This window comes from Emys orbicularis, chromosome 13 (genome assembly GCF_028017835.1).
Source record: "Emys orbicularis isolate rEmyOrb1 chromosome 13, rEmyOrb1.hap1, whole genome shotgun sequence".
NCBI classification, from domain to species: domain Eukaryota; kingdom Metazoa; phylum Chordata; order Testudines; family Emydidae; genus Emys; species Emys orbicularis.
The window spans coordinates 38,284,034-38,304,298 of NC_088695.1; the positions used below are offsets into that span (position 1 = coordinate 38,284,034).

General features: G+C 41.2%; 1 protein-coding gene across 4 annotated transcripts in view; it reads right to left on the minus strand.

Moving 5' to 3' along the window:
• Window positions 1–579: 579 nt before the first annotated feature.
• Window positions 580–20,265, minus strand: part of SPAG9 (sperm associated antigen 9) — a 104,579-nt gene continuing 84,893 nt past the window's right edge. For 3 of the 4 annotated variants that reach the window (XM_065416298.1, XM_065416299.1, XM_065416301.1), the window contains 6 exons: window positions 18,073–18,221; window positions 16,384–16,555; window positions 15,244–15,357; window positions 12,096–12,272; window positions 3,046–3,183; window positions 580–695 (listed from right to left, as the gene is read on the minus strand). In XM_065416298.1, coding sequence (XP_065272370.1) covers window positions 580–695; window positions 3,046–3,183; window positions 12,096–12,272; window positions 15,244–15,357; window positions 16,384–16,555; window positions 18,073–18,221 — 866 coding nt within the window. Of the gene's footprint in view, window positions 696–3,045; window positions 3,184–12,095; window positions 12,273–13,161; window positions 13,201–15,243; window positions 15,358–16,383; window positions 16,556–18,072; window positions 18,222–20,265 lie in introns of all 4 variants that reach the window. The other variant, XM_065416300.1, reaches the window with a different exon arrangement.

Consider the following 20,265-nt stretch of genomic DNA (forward strand, 5'->3'; position numbering starts at 1 on the left):
TCTTTCCCCAGAAGTTTTGATGAAAACCACAAACAAAACTGTATACACTATATAAACAAGATTTGTCAGGTTTGAAAATAAAAGTTAAAATTTACAATTCACTTTAGCCCTCACTGAATGTAGACATGAATCTTGATAATTCATCTGATATTAGTTTGTCAATGTTATAATACACTGGGAATAACTTTGCTGTTTCACTCAATATGTTGTGCAGATAAATTAATCTCAGTTGTAATGAAGTTTAACTCAATTAGTGATAGAGAGTGACACTAGCAAAAGAAGTGAACTACGTTAGATTCTTGTGGTACAGTAAACTGTCTGGATTGCTTACCAGTGGTCACCAGTTTTGAGAAATGAAACACTGATTTTTTTCATTATACTGATCTTACCTATGTAACACTGGTGCAGTAAAACAGCACAAGCTAATTCCTGTATTGTTACGGTCTGACAGATTTGCAATATAAAGTTAAACAGCAAAGAAATGCTTCAACACCATGTAGTGAAACAGATTCCGCAAAAATAAAAAACCAAAAAACATGCAGAAGCCTTTTTTCAGTCTCCAGCTGCTTCTTAGTGGGTTCACTCATTGCCATACATTACTTGCCACACTATCAGGTGACTCCTCTCAGCTTTGGCTACAGAAGGTTCAAGTTGCAGAGCTTCTCCAAGAAGTTCAGATTCCCCACCTTCATCACCTGAGAAACGACAACTTAGATTCAGCTGAACATACCAATGAAAATAAACTGGTCTTAGCACTATACACCAGGAAGGGTCAGTGTGGTAACAGGCAAGAATACACAATAAAAGACCATTGCCATCTGCCCCTAGAGCCACAGCAGATTCAAAACCCTTAACAAAAAAACTAAGTTAGCAAGCTGGAAACTTGCACTACAAATATTCCACAATAGTGCATTCTGAAGACCATATTTATTAATACTAGCCCTGGCCTAAGTTAACTGTAACTGATAAATGTCTCATTTCATTTATTTTCTGCTAATCTAAGGTTTGATGCTAGGGTACATAAAGCAAAGTAGAAAAGGGACACAACGTTTACCCTGCATATCACCCAAGCAGAAGTGTTGACATGAGTGGGATTGCAACAGAGAGGAAGAGCTTGCAGACATACAAGCCAAATAAACAGAGCCAAGCATCCAGATACATAAAATGCTTCTCTGACCTAGGAGTAGAAACTGAATGCAAACTGTCACCATGAAATGTTAATGTAATCTGTACAGAAGCTGTAACACTTAAAGTCTGCTGTGAATTCTTTAGTCTTTCCTTTCTCATGACTTGTTCTCATTTTAACTGCTTCACACCATTAGTTTGTCTCACAACTCAACCACTGTACCTCAGTCCTAACCTGCATTAACCCCCCAGTGCTGCACTGATGCCCTTGAACAGAAACCAGTTATGGCAAAACAAGTGATTTTGCAATACGTATGAATAAATGGAGGTTTGGCCTAGACCACCTGAACTACCCTCTGAAGTCTGTTTACAGGTAACAGGCCAACACACTAACCTACTACAGCATATAGCCCTCACTGTAGCTTGTATGTGACATCTGTACAGAAGAGTTTTAATATATCCAGGTGATGTGAGAACATGATGAAAACATTAGAAAGGCTTGAAATGGTTGTCTGGGTAGGTTAGACTGATTAAATCGAAGTATGACTTGGGAAGCTAAACATTGCCTGCATCTTTAGATTGATCTTCAGTTGTATGTTACTGTTTTTCACCAGATAGTAGTGTGCTACAAAATTGCGCTGTCTTCATGGAATTTGAGAAGATTTTTTGACTTTATATTAGAGAGATGTAAAAAAGTGCTGGAAGTGAAGCAGTCAAAACTAGATCCATCAATCATGAGATTATCAGCCACACTTTTTTCACTAAATTCTCCATTTGCAGGGCAATACATTAATTTTTTACTTTGATTTGATTTTATAATTTTGCCTAGAAGGGGCAAGGGGTGGTACATTGTTAACTGCTTTGTAGTGGTTACACCTATTAACTCTTACGCTTCTCATTCATGTATTTCTTTCCTAAAGCAAAGGCTTTTGATTAAGTAAACTCTTGTTTATATGGTAAATGTACACCAAGTCGATACAGGTTGGATCAATGCAAGTGTGTTACTGGAACAACAGGAACCTTTACAAGCTTCTGTATGAAAAAAAGGGCAAGTATAGATCTGAACTGATTTTTCCTTTTTTCTTATAAAGGAAACGAACACTTTCTGGACGAAGACTCATGTAATCTTTAAAAATACAGTTTAATATAAATTAAGACAAGGGCACATGCTCCAGCAATGTAAGATATTAACACAAAAGGACTTAATTCCTTGTTGTCAAAGTACTCCAAGAAATACAGTAACATGACTCAGGGCTTGAATGAATATTTGTATGCAGATTGCATTAGCCTTGACAAAGACTTAACTAAAATCTTTTCGTTTTATCCATCTCTCCTCCACTTTTCTACAGCCCGAGTTCATATGTATCACTGACTTATTTGCCCATTAATAAAAAACAGGGCTTTGGAGCGGAGCCCGGAGCTGAAGCAGCTCCAAAGCAGTGGAGCTGCAGGTTTTTGCCTGGAGCTGGAGCAGAGCCGGAGCACAGCTCCAAGGAAAACTTCTGCCACTCCCCCAATAAAGTCCTGTTTCTTCTAGCTTAGGTAGTGTAGCTGCATTTCAGAAGTGGGTGAGTGAAGGGATTCCTAGATAGTTAATATATGAACTACAGTGTATCTAAATGTATGAAAGCATTCTGAAATCCTTCTCGATGAAAGGCATTAAGACTAATAACTCATTCTCGCAAAGAACATGGTTACAGTTTCAATTCAGTCTTATATTAAATCCATACAGAGCTAATATTTATCCAAACAAATTTAGATACCAGAAACGTTCATAAATTACTGTCCCCTTCCTTAGCCTCATAACAGATTTATCTTTTAAATAGGAAAATAGATCAAGTCATTAACTCTATCATAAAGCACTTTTACTGCATTATACAAAGGTAATGAAAACACATTTTGCAAGATCCAACTTCTTACCCATCCTGAAGTCAATATATCCCTCTCCTCCACTTATCACCAACATAGATTTTAAGGGAGTTTGGCTGAAGAATTCTTGGGCAGATTTATCACCTGATAGTTCTGCTCCACCACTGTTGGCTGGGCAAACAACTTGACCTGTATTTCAGAAAAAAAAACATTGTTTTTATTCAGCACCTTGAATATGAAATCTCTTCAAGTAACTGATTAGAGACTAATAGTGCAGTGGCTTTGCTAGACATATATTTTATGGCCAACCATGCATTCAGCTACTCACAGCCTTGATGCTAGACCCCATTAGCAAGAGACAGATTGGCCATGCTAAGATTATTCCCTAACTCTTTAAAGAGATGTGAGATATAAAGAGGTTACTTACCTGTAACTGGAAGCTCTTTGAGATGAGTGGCCCCTATCTGTGTTTCACATGTGGATATGTGTGCGTACCACGTGCCTGAGACTGGAAAATCTTGCAAGTAGTGTCTGTTGATCCACACCTGTGCCCTGGAGCTCGTCATACTCAGCACTCAGGCTATAAAGAGAGGAGCGGATAGACTGCCTCTCCGGTTACTCCTCTGCTTTAGATCATGACAGGATTCATGGTAGAGGAGAAGGAGGGCAGGTAGTGAAATACAGATAGGGACCATACACCTCAAAGAACCTCCAGTTACAAATAAGTAACCTCCATTTCTTCGAGTGCTGGTCTCTATGTGTATTTCACACAAGTGACAGGTAAGAGGTAGTCAAATAGGAGGGGGATGCAAGGATGCACAGAGTGCAGATGTCTGTTTAATACTGCCATTCCAAAGGCTGCATCTTCAGAAGAGGCTTGGACTAAAGTGTAATGAAGGTGTAGCTGGAACTCCTGGTTGTTGCCTTACAAGGCGTCCAGCATAGGCATTTCTTGAAGAAATACCACTGAGATTGCCTGTGCTCTAGTGGAATGGGAGCTCACCTCATCCAGGGAAGGGAGATGCGCTGATATCAAAGGAGCATACAACCAAAAATCCACTTAGTTTCTGAGTGGATACCACTTGTTTGCATTCTTGCTCTGTTATAGCAAGTGTCTTGGCATTTTTCTAATTGATTTCGTACTCTGCAGGTAGAACGCTTTGCAAAGAATACTGGTAAGTTAACTGATTGATTTATATGTAACTCTGAAATTACCTTACAGATGAATTTCGGGTGGAGACGAAAATTTCTTTATGGAAAAAAAGCATATAGTAGGTCAGCCAGAAGTGCCCACAGCTTGCTCACCCTCTTGGCTGACATGATGGTAACAAGGAAGACAACTTTCATGGGTAAGTGGGACATCGAGCATGTGTCCAGTGATTCAAAAGGTGGCTTGGTAAGCAGTGAAAATATAAGATTGAGATTCCTTTGCAGTGTTAGCTTCTGTCATAACTATAAAGGGAAGGGTAACAGCTCTCCTGTGTACAGTACTATAAAATCCCTCCTGGCCAGAGACTCCAAAATCCTTTTACCTGTAAAGGGTTAAGAAGCTCGGGTAACCTGGCTGACACCTGACCCAAAGGACCAATAAGGGGACAAGATACTTTCAAATCTTGGGGGGGGGGAGGGAGGGGGAAGGCTTTTGTTTTGTGCTCTTTGTTTAAGGGTTTGTTCGCTCTTGGGACTGAGAGGGACCAGACATCAATCCAGGTTCTCCCCATCTTTCTAAACAAGTCTCTCATATTTCAAACTTGTAAGTAAAAAGCCAGGCAAGGCGTCTTAGTTTTACTTTGTTTTCTCAACTTGTAAATGTACCTTTTACTAGAGTGTTTATCTTTGTTTGCTATACTTTGAACCTGGGCTAGAGGGGGGTCCTCTGAGCTCTTTAAGTTTGATTACCCTGTAAAGTTATTTTCTATACTGATTTTACAGAGATGATTTTTACCTTTTTCTTTAATTAAAAGCCTTCTTTTTAAGAACCTGATTGATTTTTCCTTGTTTTTAGATCCAAGGAGTTTGGATCTGTATTCACCAGGAGTTGGTGAAAGGAAGGAGGGGGGAAGGGTCAATTTCTCCTTGTTTTAAGATCCAAGGAGTTTGGATCTGTATTCACCAGGGAATTGGTGAAAAGTTTCTCAAAGCTTCCCAGGGAAGGGAATGGTGGCAGCGGACCAGAACTAAGCTGGTAATTAAGCTTAGAAGTCCTCATGCAGGCCCCCACACTTGTACCCTAAAGTTCAAAGTGGGGATACAGCCTTGACAGCTTCACTACTGGTGGGAAGGTCCTAGTGAGACCCTTCAGGAATCTGGTTGTTATTAGGTGAATAAGGATAGAATAGCCCTCTACTTGAGTATGGAAGACACTGACTGGTCCCAGGGAGACCTGCAGGGAGCTAAAGAACAGGCCCAACCTCGTGAGAGCAAGGAGGTAATCTAGAATAGCAGGAATACCTGCTGTTTCTGGAGATAACTGATTTTGTTGCACCCAAGGAGAGAAACGTCTCCATTTACCGAGATAGCATTTTCTGGTGGAGAATTTTCTGTTGTGGTTGAGAATGATTTGAATGGTCTCTAATGTGAACACTCCAGGTCTGACACCCATCCAAATACCAGGCCATAAGGTGAAGAGGGGATCTCTAATCCTGCCATTCACTTGAGTTAGCAGATCTGGGAAGGGTCATATAGGATGGGAAGATGGGTTGATATGTGCAGGAGGGTCCAGGAAACCAGAAATACCTAGGCCAGTTAGCACTTTGTTGTGATGAATCTTCTATAGAACCTGTTGTAGCAGTGGAATGGGAGGAAAAGTGAACCTCAGGGGGTCTGTCCGGGATAGCAGAAGGGCACCACTCTTGGGAGTCCCAACTTAGTGGCTGCTCTGGAACAATACATGTTGGGTTTCTTGTTCGTCTGGGAGGCGAACTGGTCCCAAGATGGCAATCCCCACTTCAACCTCCCTGGCCACACAATAGCAGATGTAAAGGTAGCCATCTTACAGCAAAAAAACTTCCGGACCAGACTCCAAAGAGAAACTGCTGAGCTCCAGTTCATTTGCAAATTTGACACCATCAGATCAGGATTAAACAAAGACTGTGAATGGCTATCCAACTACAGAAGCAGTTTCTCCTCCCTTGGTGTTCACACCTCAACTGCTAGCAGAGCACCTCACCCTCCCTGACTGAACTAACCTCGTTATCTCCTCACTGACTTATACCTGCCTCTGGAGATTTCCATTACTTGCATCTGAAGAAGTGAGGTTCTTACCCACGAAAGCTTATGCTCCCAATACTTCTGTTAGTCTTAAAGGTGCCACAGGACCCTCTGTTGCTTTTTACAGATTCAGACTAACACGGCTACCCCTCTGATACTCAATCCCCACTGAGTGATGATTTCATTTAGCATTGAATTGTGTATCTCCCACTTGTGGTCGGTGCAGAAGTGCTTGCTAAGATTGTCCACCTCCGAGTTTTGTGCACCCGGGAGGTATGTCACAGAGTGTGATGTGATTCCAGATACACCAGTTCCCTAAGAGGATCAACTCTATGCACAGAAGAAGAGATTTCATCCCTCCTTATTTGTTTATACAGAAGACCGTCATCAAGTTGTCCGACATCATCTGGACATGTCGGGATTGTGTATGTGGGAGGAATGCATTGCAGGCCTGTCTGGCTGCTCTTAGTTCCAGGAGACTGATGGGCATTCTGGCCTCTGAAGGTGTCAACGTACCTTGTGTTGTGTGGTCACCCATGTGGGCTCCCTAGCCTATGAGGGATGCCTCCGTGATTATTTTCAGAGTAGCAGCCGTGTTAGTCTGTATCCGCAAAAATAACAGGAGTACTTGTGGCACCTTAGAGACTAACAAATTTATTAGAGCATAAGCTTTCGTGGGCTACAACCCACTTCTTCGGATGCATATTATGATTGTGTCAGATGTGGGAGGAAGGTAAGGGACTCCAGCACGCACTTGCTCTGGGTTCATCCACCAGGCAAGGGAAGCCCTGATATTGGTGGGGACTGTCACTTCGGTATTCATACTGTGTCTTTCAAGTAAAAATACCAAAGCCAGGCCATTAGGCAATGGAGATGAAGCCTGTCAAACAGCATTAAGTAAGTATAAGAAGAGACCATGTTGCCTAGTAGGGAAAGACAGACCTTGACAGTAGTTGGAGGTCTGTGAGTGATGTCTTATCAGGCTGCTCATGGCCTCGAATCTGTCCATAAGGAGGCATGCCCTTTCTGAGGTCAAGGCTAGGATTGCTCCTATTAAGTCTACGGTCTGAGAGTCAGTAAACTTCTCTGTGTTCATGCAGATTCCCAAAGATGCCAGGCAGGGCCGGCTCTAGCTTTTTTGCCGCCCCAAGCAGCGAAGCAAAAAAAAAAAAAAAAAATAGATAGGCACGTTCGGCGGCAGCTCTACTGTGCCGCTTCATTCTTTGGCGGCCGGTCCTTCCCTCCGAGACTGACGGAGGGACCCGCCGCCGAAGACCCGGACGTGCTGCCCCTTTCCATTGGCCGCCCCAAGCACCTGCTTCCTTCGCTGGTGCCTGGAGCCGGCCCTGATGCCAGGAGGCAAAGCAAAGATGAACTTTGCAGCTGGATCTTCCTGTTTGGAGCAAGTCCACATCTCGGAAGATGGTGTAGCAGTTTTGTCTCATCTGTGCCACCTCTACTGAGAAGACCTTTGTGAAGACCCTGAGTGCTGTTGCCAAACAGAACAGGAGTACCTGGAATTGGTCATGTTCCTGTCCTATTAGAAATCTGAGAAACCTTCTGTGCCATGGGTGAACATTCACATGAAAGTAATCATCTTTCATGCTGAAAGCCACAAACCATGCGTCTTCTTTCAGAGATGAAATTATCAGTGCCAACATAACTATGCAGAATTTGTAAATAAAAATATTTAGTTGATGCAAGTCAAGAATGGGCCTCCATCCTTTCTTGGGAACTACGAAATATGAAGAGTAGAACTCTTTCCCTTGATGTTGAGGTGGCACTTGCTCGATAGCCCCTCACTCGAGGAGAGTGTCCACCTCTTGTCAGAGGATCTCCTCATGAGACTTATCCCTAAAGAAGAGCTGGGAAGATGGTTTGTGGGGAGGCGGAGAAAGAATCTTGACAGGGTAGCCAAATGAGTACTAGATATGATCCACTTTTGTCCATGATTATAGCCCTCCAGTTGTGGGTGAATAATGCTGTGCAGGAAATGGCATCTGTGATGATTCGCAACTCCTGAGTGTTCCATCAAAAGTAACCTTTACCTGGTGGCTGAGGTCAGGTGGCTGACACTGAGGTGGATGGAGTTGCATATCTTGGTCTTTGCAACTTCTGCCACTTCATATTGGTCAATGACAGAAAGGCTGTGGAAGAAACCTTGGTTTATATACCTGTCTATGGTAGGTATTCTTCCAGACCAGGGTATACATGCACAGGAAGCAGAGGCTTGTCCTGGAGTCTTAAAAAGTGTAAAGACTCATCTGTCTTTTCGTCAGAGATTAGTTCTGTCAAATATCAGGGGGTAGCCGTGTTAGTCTGTATCTACAAAAACAACAAGGAGTCTGGTGGCACCTTAAAGACTAACAGATTTATTTGGGCATAAGCTTTCGTGGGTAAAAACCTCACTTCTTCAGATGCATTGAAAAAGTGAGGTTTTTACCCACGAAAGCTTATGCCCAAATAAATCTGTTAGTCTTTAAGGTGCCACCAGACTCCTTGTTAGTTCTGTCAAAGGACAACCTTGATGGTGTTCTGGGGACCCCCGAAGAGGGAAGCCACAATTTATGCCTCAGTACTATTGAGTTGCTATAGCTATAGATGTGACATCAGCCACATCAACTGTGACTTGAAGTGAAGTTTTTGCCATGAGTCTACCCTCATCGACAAAGGTTTGTAATTGGGCTCTTTCCTGCTGGGGAATTTATCTTTAAGCTCCAAGAACTTTAAATAGTTCATAAAATCACACTTTACTAACAGGGCCTGGAAGATAGTGATTCTAAACTAGAACACCTTCCTCCTAAGAAGGTCAGGATGGTTAGTGCCCTTGTCCACAGGGGGCATCTTGTTGCCTGGATCTTTCCAGGGCTGTTTGTACTACTGGGGAACTGGGGGCACAGGTGAGTGAATACATATTCTGCCCCTTTTGGAGGGACATATCTCTCAGCTATTTGGAGAATAGATGTGTATGATGCAGATGTGCGCCATATCACTGTGGCTAGCTGCAGAATAGTCTCATTTACTATGAGCGCTATGTGACTGGGTCCAGTGGTTTACAGTATGTCCAAGAATTTATGCTCTGTGTCATGAGCTTCCTCAAGTGGGATCTGAAGTTCAGTTGCCACCCACTGCGAGAGGTTTGGTATTGTCTGTGGGTATCAGGTGGGGATGGGGTGATTGCTTCATCGGGGGAGGAGGAGGAGATGCTGCCAGCACCCTGGTACCAGTAGATCCAGCTCAACGTCGTCTTCCTCCTCCATATATGCTGGTGGAGACAGTTGCTGTTGCCTAGGAGAAGAGGGCTGGTGAAACTCTTGGATGGATCCAGGGTGTTGTGCATCATGATCCATGGACCACATCAAGGCCAGTATGATGGTTTGAAGGCTAGCTGAGAGAGAAGCCCGAGGCATCAGGTACTAGCAGTTGCTGGGAGGGTAATCATCTGGTCAAAGAATGGATTCAGGACAGTCTAGAAGCCCTGTCTGGTCCTTTGTGGAGGCAATGGTTTGTCCTGAATATCAGATTTAGCTGACAAATCAGTCAGATCCGGTTCCATCTGTGGTACTGTTGATGCTGGTGGATGGAGACACCAGCTTGTGGACAAAGCAGGAGAGTAGCTCTTGTTCAAGGTGGATTCCTTTTCTGGTGTTGAAATGTCCCTCAGAAGGACTGGACCTGAAAGCAGAGCAGATTGTGGCTATGGGAGGGCGAAGATATCCTCCAGGGAGGTTAACTCTCAGTCCATCCTGAGCATGAGGAGTCCCAGTACTTGGTACCGTCGGAACAGGTACATCCACAGGTTTAGTAGTTGGTGGGTCCTTATGAGATTGGGCTGGTACCCCGTTGGAGAAGAGTCCCATTTGGAGCTCTTGGCCAGTGCTGGTGATGCCTATTTTTTGGCTTACTAGCTGGCACTGAATTGGTACCATTGGATCCTTGCGGTCAGGAGGATTAAGTGGATCTAAGTCTTAAGGACCTGAGTGCGAGAACTCACCCAATCTGGAAGGAGTCAGAAGAGATCCTCTCTTGGGAGCAGACCTGAAACGGATCTGTTTCTGTGTCAGTATCCATTACTCTCATGAGAAGCTCGAGACAACAGGTCTTTTGTTTTATCAGATCTGGCCTCTGCTTTGGAGCTCGTGCTCAGAATGGAGATGCTTGAGGGCTGAGGCCAATGTATTGGGGGGGGGGGGGGGGGGGGGGGGGAGGGTGTCTGCCCAGTCTGAATCTGACTGGGGTCTCATGGCTTTCTACATAAGGTACTTGCTCTCATCTTACTTGGGCCTGGGGAGAGGAGCAGCAGGAGATATTGCACTTGGAGGAGATATGGGCCTCCCCAAGGCAGCAAAGACAGCACTGGTGGTCATCACTGGCCGAGAAGGAGCAAGGCACAGAAAACAATTCTTGAACCCCAGAATTCTGGGCATAGTCCTTCCCATAAGGAGGGAAATAGAGAGGGTCCCTGAAGTGAGAAAAACTAATTTACACTAATTATAAAGAGGACTACCAAAACCACTAAAATCTATATGCCATTATGTTTACAGATAAAGAACCTGCAAAGTTAGCTTCAGACACAGAGAATTCCAACTCAGGCCATGTGGCAATAAGAAGGAACTGGAGAGGCAGTCAGTTTGCACCTCCCTTTATACCCTCAGTACTGAGCATGGCGGGCTCCAGGGTGCAGGTGTGGACCAAGAGACACTACTTGCAAGGTTTTCTGGTCTCAGGTGCATGTGTACCCATCTGTGGAAAACACATAGGGACCAGTGCTCGTAGAATTTCAACTTCTACCTGAACAGTCCAATTGGACAGACAGAAAAAGACCTCTGTTTAACAGCTCACTTGTCAACTCATGCCTGCTGCTTCCTGACTGGTAGAGCTATAATGCTGATAGTAAACTTGTTGCTAAATAGGAGAAGAGAAATGGTCTAAGGCAAACTGGAATACCAGTGAATAAATAGTCTCTTTCTAAGGAACATCTAATCCAAACAGGTTCAGTTTCTCATGAAAGGCTTGAAGCAAGACATGGGTAGACTATATTTGCACATATCTTGTGTTTTAACCCCTCATGTTTTAGGGACAGGAAAAATTGATGTAGGTTACTTGAATTTAGGTAGCAATCATTTGTTTATTGTAAATTAAAGAATGCAACCAGTCTAGTTTGGTTACTAGACACTGAAATGTAAAGCTAATTCCGTTTCAGCACAACATTTAAATCCACTTTCAACAGAGACTTTAGAAAAGAGCAGAGCAATTGGAATTCTTTACATATCATCAAAGTACCGTCACCTTTTGAAGCAAATAATCTAACTTCTGCCTTCCTGGGGCCAACTCGTCTGTGTGCATGCACATTCAATAAGGGCATGCATCTGGCATTCTAGTTTCTAAAAAAGCGTGCTTGGCTTTTTGAACCGAGATTTTTTTTACAATAGGGGCATTCTCTATCAATTGTGCTTCATTCATACAGAATTGTTCCTTGATGACAGGAACTGGGCTAGCTAGTGCCAAATTCTTACATTACAGCTGTAATCATCTAGTTTTCATTTCACTACCTTTTTAATAGCGAAGTGCTCAAGTCCTCCCTTCTTCACCACTGCATGGCATCTCCTCCCAGATGAAAGCAAGGAATTTTCTCCACTACCGCCCAAGACCATTCTCATACCATTAAACAGGGTGGGGCTTTCTGAACTGAAATGCTGACCCACTGTCTCAGAAGCAAGGAGGTCTCCCTCCAAATGCACTATGATTTGAAGTCTAGAATCCTAGCTCCATTTCTGAACATGGGGTTTTCCCCTCACATTGGCTTCGCCTGTCTCAACACTGCATCCACTGAGCAGAGATCTAAAAAAAGGCAAAACCCCGCATTTTAAAAACAGGAATACAGAGCTTACCAGGTACTGCAACAAAGAACTTAACAGCATCACGGTGCCCATGGAAGCAAAGCTGTGCATGTGCCATTGAACAATATGGTATGAATGTTCCAGGAGTCACTTTATCACTGTTTTCATCCCCATATACACGTATAACACTCCCAGGACGGTTTCCAGAGCCTGCTGTTGTTTTATTAGCTGTAAAAGAAAAGAACAAAAATGTTTTCCACTTGAAATTTCAGTCTGTAGAAGTGGTTATTTGTTAAGTAACCTTATGGTACTATCTAAAAGCTAAAGCCAATTCAGATAAAATGGAACAGAAGGGCAGAAATGCCAATTCAGGACAGAGCTGGAAAGAAAAAATAAGACTGCATGCTTGGTTATTTGAAGTACATCACAAAATGGAGTAGGATTCTTATTCGTCTAGCATAATTGTCTTAAGATTTACTTTTTAGAAAACCACTAAATTCATGAGGGGAAAATATCTTTAATATATAATACATCTAATTGATGTCTCAATGAACAAATCCTAAAGCATTCAAATGTATAACTATTAAAATGTTAAAGGAAGATTTCCTTAGCATCTGTGATTATAGGGTATCCCATTGCCAGCACAAACCCCACTAAAAATAGTCAGCTGTGGGCATAAAGGAGCTACACCATTATAAACACTGTTTAGTTTTTGCTGGGATGATTTAAAGTCCACTGACAGAAAAGTGCTGCTTATTCATGCTAGACAGACAAGCCATCTCCATTCCAAAGACTATCAAAGGAGTGAAAGAAATGTGATTTGTAATGAGACAAAGTCAACGATGTGGATTAATGACAAAGTTATGAGATATGGTATCAAATTATTTGCTGGAAGAAAAACAAAGTCGGTATGAAAGTTCAGCTGCAACACAGGATGATACACTAAACTGCTGAGCAGATTGGTGGCCATTTAGCAAACATAAAACTGCTGCAATGCAGTAACTGAGTGGAAAAACATTAAGGAACATACAAAGGGTCAATCTATAGAAGTGGGAAACAGCCTCAAAGTGGCTATTAGAAGCCTGAAAATAGATTTTTGTTCAGGATCTGCACTTACCCCTCAGCCCCAGTAAACGTCCCTGGTGGAGGATTACAGCTAAAGTGAGAAAGGAGGAAAGGGGAAATGGATAGGTATGACAGTAGAGGAGAAGGATTAATGAGAACCTGCCACTCTCATATTTGAGTATTTGATAAGACAGAATTTTAGATTTTAGCTCCTAACTTAAGTTAAAAAACCTAGTTAAAGAAGATTCAATAAAAGTAATCAAGAACAATATCTTGTTATATGGTTTCAGGATAAATGGTCAACGAAGGCCATGTCACTTTAATGTGATATTTTAGTTACTGTTAAGTTATATAATTAAATAGTAAAGTTTCCCCTTTCTCTCTTTTCTTAAATGGACACTATCAAAACTGATGGGCAAAACAATGTATAATTAAACAATGTTTTAATATTTCTTCCTCATTCTGAAAAAAATCCATCAGCTCTAGAAAGTGATTGCTATGCGCTAGATAAGATGTCCTGCTCATCAACTCACCAACAGACCAAGGGGACGGAGTTTGTTTGTAGCTGTGTATGCAAGCAAGCTATGTGGTGTGTTCTCCTAATCATGAACATTTACAATGGCAGGGTACTGAAATTTACAAAATTCTGCCTACTCATAAGTACAATGCAGGGAGAGAAGCATCATTGTGTCCATGAACCAGAACATTAATAGACCTAAAATTAAGCCTACCAGCATTGATAGGGTCCTTTTTTAAGTTCACAGTATTCAAAAAGGAAAATCCCCACCAAACTTTAAAAAACTGACTTTGCTACAAACTAAGTGCAACTATTTAATTTTTGGAAGCATGATTTAACTATTTATGTCTTTGCTCAATACACCCATGCAATGCAAAAAACAAACATTTATTTAATGGATGATCAATGTAATGGAACAGTATGAGAAACATAATGCATGTGCTATCAACAAAGGAATTAAAACATGAAGATTTACCACCAGCAAATTTAAAAGAAAGGTCTTCCTCAGGATTGATTTACAGTCAAACCTTAAAAACCTTATACAGTAAGATGTTTAACATCACAATTAATACTATATTTAAAGTTGCCAGCTTTTCCTTTCAGAAACCTTTGTTCAAGCATTTTCTGTTATTAAAAGCTTTGATCCAAATTTCATCAGTGAAGTCTTTGGCAGGGAGCTCTTTTTTATCAAAATTTTAGGGAATGAATTAAACAGATGTTTGGGTTTCAAGACAAAATTGTCGTTCATAGCATTTAAGACTTGTTTCTGTTTGAATTAACAGTGGTTTATTTCTTGGTGGGGGGAGGAGGGGGAGAGGAGAGGAGGTTGGTAGTTCTATTAGCCTTTATAAAGGCTAATTGCTTTTCCTAGAATGCAAGTATTTCATTTTTAAATGTACCACCAGCATATGGCAAAAGTTCACAACTTTTTTATTTTTTTAAGCATACAGTCTTTTTGAATAACCAGTGGCTGAATTTTACCCACCACCTGAACTCCTCTATTTGAAGAATGTGGTTACAACTCGTATGCCCTTGTGCAACGCCTTTAAAAGCAGCTCAGTTTCACTGCCTCTCTAGTCGTAGACACCAAGGAGACATTATCGGTTGTGTGATGGATTCTGAGAAAACAAGGCCATTTCGAATTGTGCTAACTATACCCTTACTGCCAAAATAAGTTTTAAAATGTGAATTTAGAGCTCATGGGAAGTGCCAAATTGTCATGATCGAGAAGTTGAAATCCTCTATTCGCAAGCGGTGCATCACAGGCAGTGCTATCAAACTGACACAGATCACTGCCAATATCCCTACATTCTTTAAGGGTAGAAGTCCCAGTGTCCATTCAATCCATGGCATTCCAAAGGTGCCTTTTGGGATGAAGTGTTTTATATGGAGAGATGTCTGCTAGGAGATAGACCAGATGCTACCAATCCATTTTATGCAGGCTAAATAGCCCTCAGATATTTACTAACCTAGAGCAGATTCAAACCTGGAGATGAATGTATCTATATACTTTACCAAACCCATGGATGACACTTCATATTTTAGCCTTATTGCTACAGTAGTTTCATTGACTGTTTTTGGTATTCAGTTACAGACATTCATTCACATTTTACTTACTTTCTGTTAATGGAATGGAGATGATGACACCATTTCCTGTTCCCACCCACAAACGATTACAAGACACCATAAGAGCTGTGATTCTCACAAATGAGAAGCCTAGTTTTCCAGTACCTAAAAAAATAAACAAGTGCTTCAGTAAAAATTCTGGGCACCAATAATAATCATCTGGATTTCTAGAGAGTTCAGAGCATTTTATAACGTCAACATCCACGTGAGATGGGGGAAATGTTCCCTTTTTACACAGAACCAAGGCATAATGGTTGTGTCCAGAGTGTCACAATCTAGAGAGGGAACTCATGTGGGCCAATTTCCAGGCCTGTTCTCTAGTCTAATCTTGATTCTGTAAGGAATAAAATACTATACTGATAAACAGTTAATTTTAAAGACTCATGATTTTTTCATGCTGCACATTACAGTAAAATGCTTCTGGGTTTACAAGGCAAAGGCAATGATCTACCCAAAACAAGGGATGTAACTTAAAGACAAGTTCAAAGAGCTGTGACACCATATTTTTCCTGGCTAGTTAAAAAAACAATACTGTTTCTTGTTTAAAAAAAAAATCATACAGAAATAAATCTCAGACTAATTTTAAGCTATGTGGGAAAAAACAAAATGATAGCAAAATCAGAAAACAGGTATTCAGTTTTATGAGAAGCAAATTATCTGAGGTTTTGCCTCAGTATTCTCCCCATATAAGTGCAAGGCAACTTTTCTAGGCAACCTACAGCCTCCTCCCACATTTACAGGCTGCAAAACTGAGGCCCAGTTCCAATCAGAAGTTGAGGGGAACTAGGAAGGAAAATCTCAGGGGCTTCATACACTTCTTCCCACTACCATCTTGTCTTCCTAAATAGTTCTGAACTCCTAATGGCTGTCCGCAGTGTCCTTAAGATTAGGAGATTGAGCCAAAAGGACCATGATTCTCTATAGTCCATATTAGACTGTTTGACTTGGACACTAGAATCAGAGGTGTTGGGGAAGTTAAATTCCATGCCACTATAGGCTTTTGATGTCTTGTTTTAAGTTTCTTCTTTGGTTGAGACAAGCTGTTTGACCCATGGTAGATAAAAAAAAGATCTAAGTAGCAACAGGAATGAAAAAACACGATGGTTAATTTTATTACAGTCAGCAACTTACCTAGCATTTTGCTTACATAGGGTTCAATGTCCACATCTTGTAGATGCTGATATGTGTGTGCGTGATAGAGTCGGAGTGTGGAATCCAAACGAATAGAGACCCACACCCCATCACCCACCCAGGCCAGCTGTCTCACTTGGCTCTCTTTCCTTGGGTGTGCATCAAACGATTTCTATGGAAGATTGTACTTTGAATTAGATTGGTCACGAAAAAGACAAGATGATCTCTCTTCTCAGCCAAATCTTATACATATTGGTAACTTTTCCCATAAACTGTCTACTAACCTTGCCTTGAGTGTTTTGTCAAGGCTTGGCATAGCGTTGCCTCACAACATACATCTCTACAGTCATTTGCTATTACATCCCCATTTATGAGCCATTATAATCTACCAACCCTTCTATCTAGAGAGAGAGCGCGAGAAAGAGAGAGAGCGAGACAGAGAGAGATCATATATATTTATATTTTTGTTATTAGGTTCGCTGGTACAGTTTGAGACATTTGCCTAAAAAGTATTTGGCTCTTTCCACTGCTATCCTGTCCTCTTGTGTACAATGAAATAAATATAACATACCAAATAATCCTGGAGCTACAAGATGCATGCCAACCCTCAACAATAAGCATTCGGATGAGGCTGCATCAATTCCTTCTAGTCTTCACTTCCTTTTCCCATATATTGCCTAATAGATTGCAAGATGCTCTGAGCAAGGATCTTGGCCAAGATTTCCAGAGTGATTAGTGATTTTCGGAGCCCAACTTGAGACACACTTTAAAGAAACCTGGTTTTCCAGAGATGCTGAGCACTCAGCCTCTAAAAGTGAAGACCCTTTAGCGTGTTCTCAAGTTAGGCACCCAAAAACTAAAGCACCTAAAATCCCTAGTCACTTATGTTGGCTATTTCCTGTATATGAAACATGCCATGTACCTGTAGGGCACTGCAGAAACAACAGTTTAGACCTCTAGGTAAATTTTAAGTTTGCTTGAACTAGATGGCAAACGCCCTCCTAATACAACAAGTTAAAAAAATCCATCCCCTAGAAATAAAAGTATGGAAAGCCAAATCCTAGAAGAGGCTGCTGATGGAGGGGGGAAGACCACAAAATGCAGTGTGTTGTGCGCTCCCCCTCTAGGCATTGCAGCAGCTGGTTGGTTACCAGGTTTTATTTCACAGGATCTGTTCAGGGAGAGGAAGTGTTGGTGATGCAGATTCCACAAAAATTGATGTACAACCTCTACCCCGATATAACGCGACCCGATAGAACACGAATTCAGATATAACACGATAAAGCAGCGCTCCGAGGGGGCGGGGCTGCGCGCTCCGGCGGATCAAAGCAAGTTCAATATAACGCGGTTTCACCTATAACGCGGTAAGATTTTTTGGCTCCCGAGGACAGCGTTGTATGGGGGTAGAGGTGTATTAATTTAATCACTTTTATAAACAGATGTGGGATAAGTTTTATACTCAAAGCAAAAAAGCTGCTTTTTTAAAACCATAATGTGAAATATTATCCTTGAATTTTAGAAGATATTTGACTAATTTCTCTCCAAAAAGATAATTTCTTAATGATGGCCTGTTTCTGTGCTGATGAACAGTGTCTTCTCAGGATTCATGGATAAGGGTGGGGGGGTGTTTAGACAAAAAGACAATGGCAAAAATTAATTATACTTTAACTAAACACTGTTTTAACTTGCCTCTATTTTCATGGCCTTTGGTTGAACAACATAGATTTTGTTCCTGTAGCCACACCAGACTTTATCATGTACAACAGTCATGCATCGGATGGAGTGATGAGGTCGGCCCAGGTCTAAGAGGTGATAGTTTGTCAAGTCCCACTGACCATCTTTAAAACAAACAGGAATAATTCATAGAGGTTAAGCTCATTTGCAGAAGTTAATCTGCATGCATATTTGCTTTTAAAATGGTACATCTCTACTTTTAGAAGAGTAAAAACCAATGAGGAGTCCTTGTGGCACCTTAGAGACTAACAAATTTATTTGGGCATAAGCTTTCGTGGGCTAGAACCCACTTCATCTGAAACCTTTTAGAAAAGTGTTAGACGCTCATTTAAAAAGTCAATTCAAATTCACGGTTATACTTTCCATTAAATTGAAACAACAATTAAGTGTGGGACTGTTATTGTCTAAGGAAATAAGTGCAATTTTTGTTCTTACAGAATGTGATTGTACATAGTGACTCAGTCAAAGTATGCCAAAGCATTTTAAAAAGCAGTCAGATACTGCTAAATGCATTTGCTTGGATAGGCATATAACAGGTACAATGAGCAACAGCCTACACATAGCACTGAACATTAGCTGTTTGACTGAGCATGGAAATGCTGGCCATGCACTGAGGTTATCCCCTCTGTTGTCTAAAGTGTGCAATGACATCTTTAAATGCTGCCTACTATCTGTATGCCTTTTTTAAAAATAGCACATACAACAGTGTCACTCACCATTAACTGGAGTTCTCCTCTAGGTTAATCTCCTCCAAAGATCATCATTCTTTGACATACTTGAGATCCCTCAAGGACCCTGTAGCCATTGGAATTTTAGGTAACTAAAGTGAGTGTATCAGTATCAAGCCAGTTGAGCCTTTCCTTATATTTGCGTCAGTGCTGCATGCCTGCTTAATATTGTTAGAAGCTGATCGCAAGGATCCAAAGCGCCACAAGGAAGAGAGCAAATAAGTGAGGAACCTGTGGTGATGATCCAACAGGAGAATTCCAATTACTGGTAAGGAACACCCCCTTCTCTCCTATTTGAGATCTCCCAGAGAGATCCTTACTCAGAAGACAGAGGAACAGTGCCTGTCCAGGAATGATAGGGCTGAGAATTTTGAATACAGATTTTGAGAAACAATATTATCAGAAAGAGGTTAATGCTCGCAGCCATGACCAACTACTAATGCTCACAAAGAGGCAGGGGTATATAGTGCATCTTGTGGAAATGACTAAAGGGCAGAATAACCTAAAGTCTGTTCTGTTTTGATAATTAAGTAGCTTTTGTTACATAGCTTGTATATAGAGACTTCCCCAGCTCTCCCATCTTCTGCCCAAAATATGAATGAGTTTTAACAACAAACCAGAAGGATGGTGGATTGGTTTCTGTAGAATTCAGAATAAGCCCTCACTTTCCTCAAATGCCATTAATAAGAACAATGTTATTTTTATGGAAAAATAATTGATGGGTCAAGACTTCTGGCCGACATAATGGCTAGAAAAAAAAAAAGGCTATCCTGCTAAAAGGAAGTCTTAGAAATGCTCAAAGAGCCTGGAAGACTAAACTGAAGTTTATGGAGGATATAAATCAATGTGAATGTTTTAAGGAAAAGATTGGAGAACAAGAGGAAAAAACTGATCCCACCATGGGCCTGCAACTAAAAATAGACCTCTATGACAGACAACAGACCAGTTATGAATTGTTATGGAGATTACTTACAGCTTTGGATTATGTATTTGAAACATTTGCAGCAATGCTAAACCTAGAGAGGAAGATGCAAGCTTGATGAAGTGAGACTGGATAATAAAAAGCCTCCAGAAATTCACAAGACAAGGACAACTTCCAGTTAGAAGACTTTTTTCTGACTCCTTTGATTTCAAAGGGAAATATACTGGAGTATATTAACTCCCAGTGTTATTTTTAGTGCTTCTATGGTGCAAAGGTTTTTTGAACTGATGGATGGTTTCTACCATTTGACATTAACAGAAAGGTCTTGCAGAACAAGTCAGAATGGTGGCCTTTACATGGCTAAGGATTCAAGGCAAAAAATATACAACAACCTTCAAAAAGCCTTAACTTTGGACATAAGTGACAGTAAAAAACTGTCCTATATTTATGACCTGATATATCAGAATTGGCACAAGACAGAAATAAGCAGCAATCTCA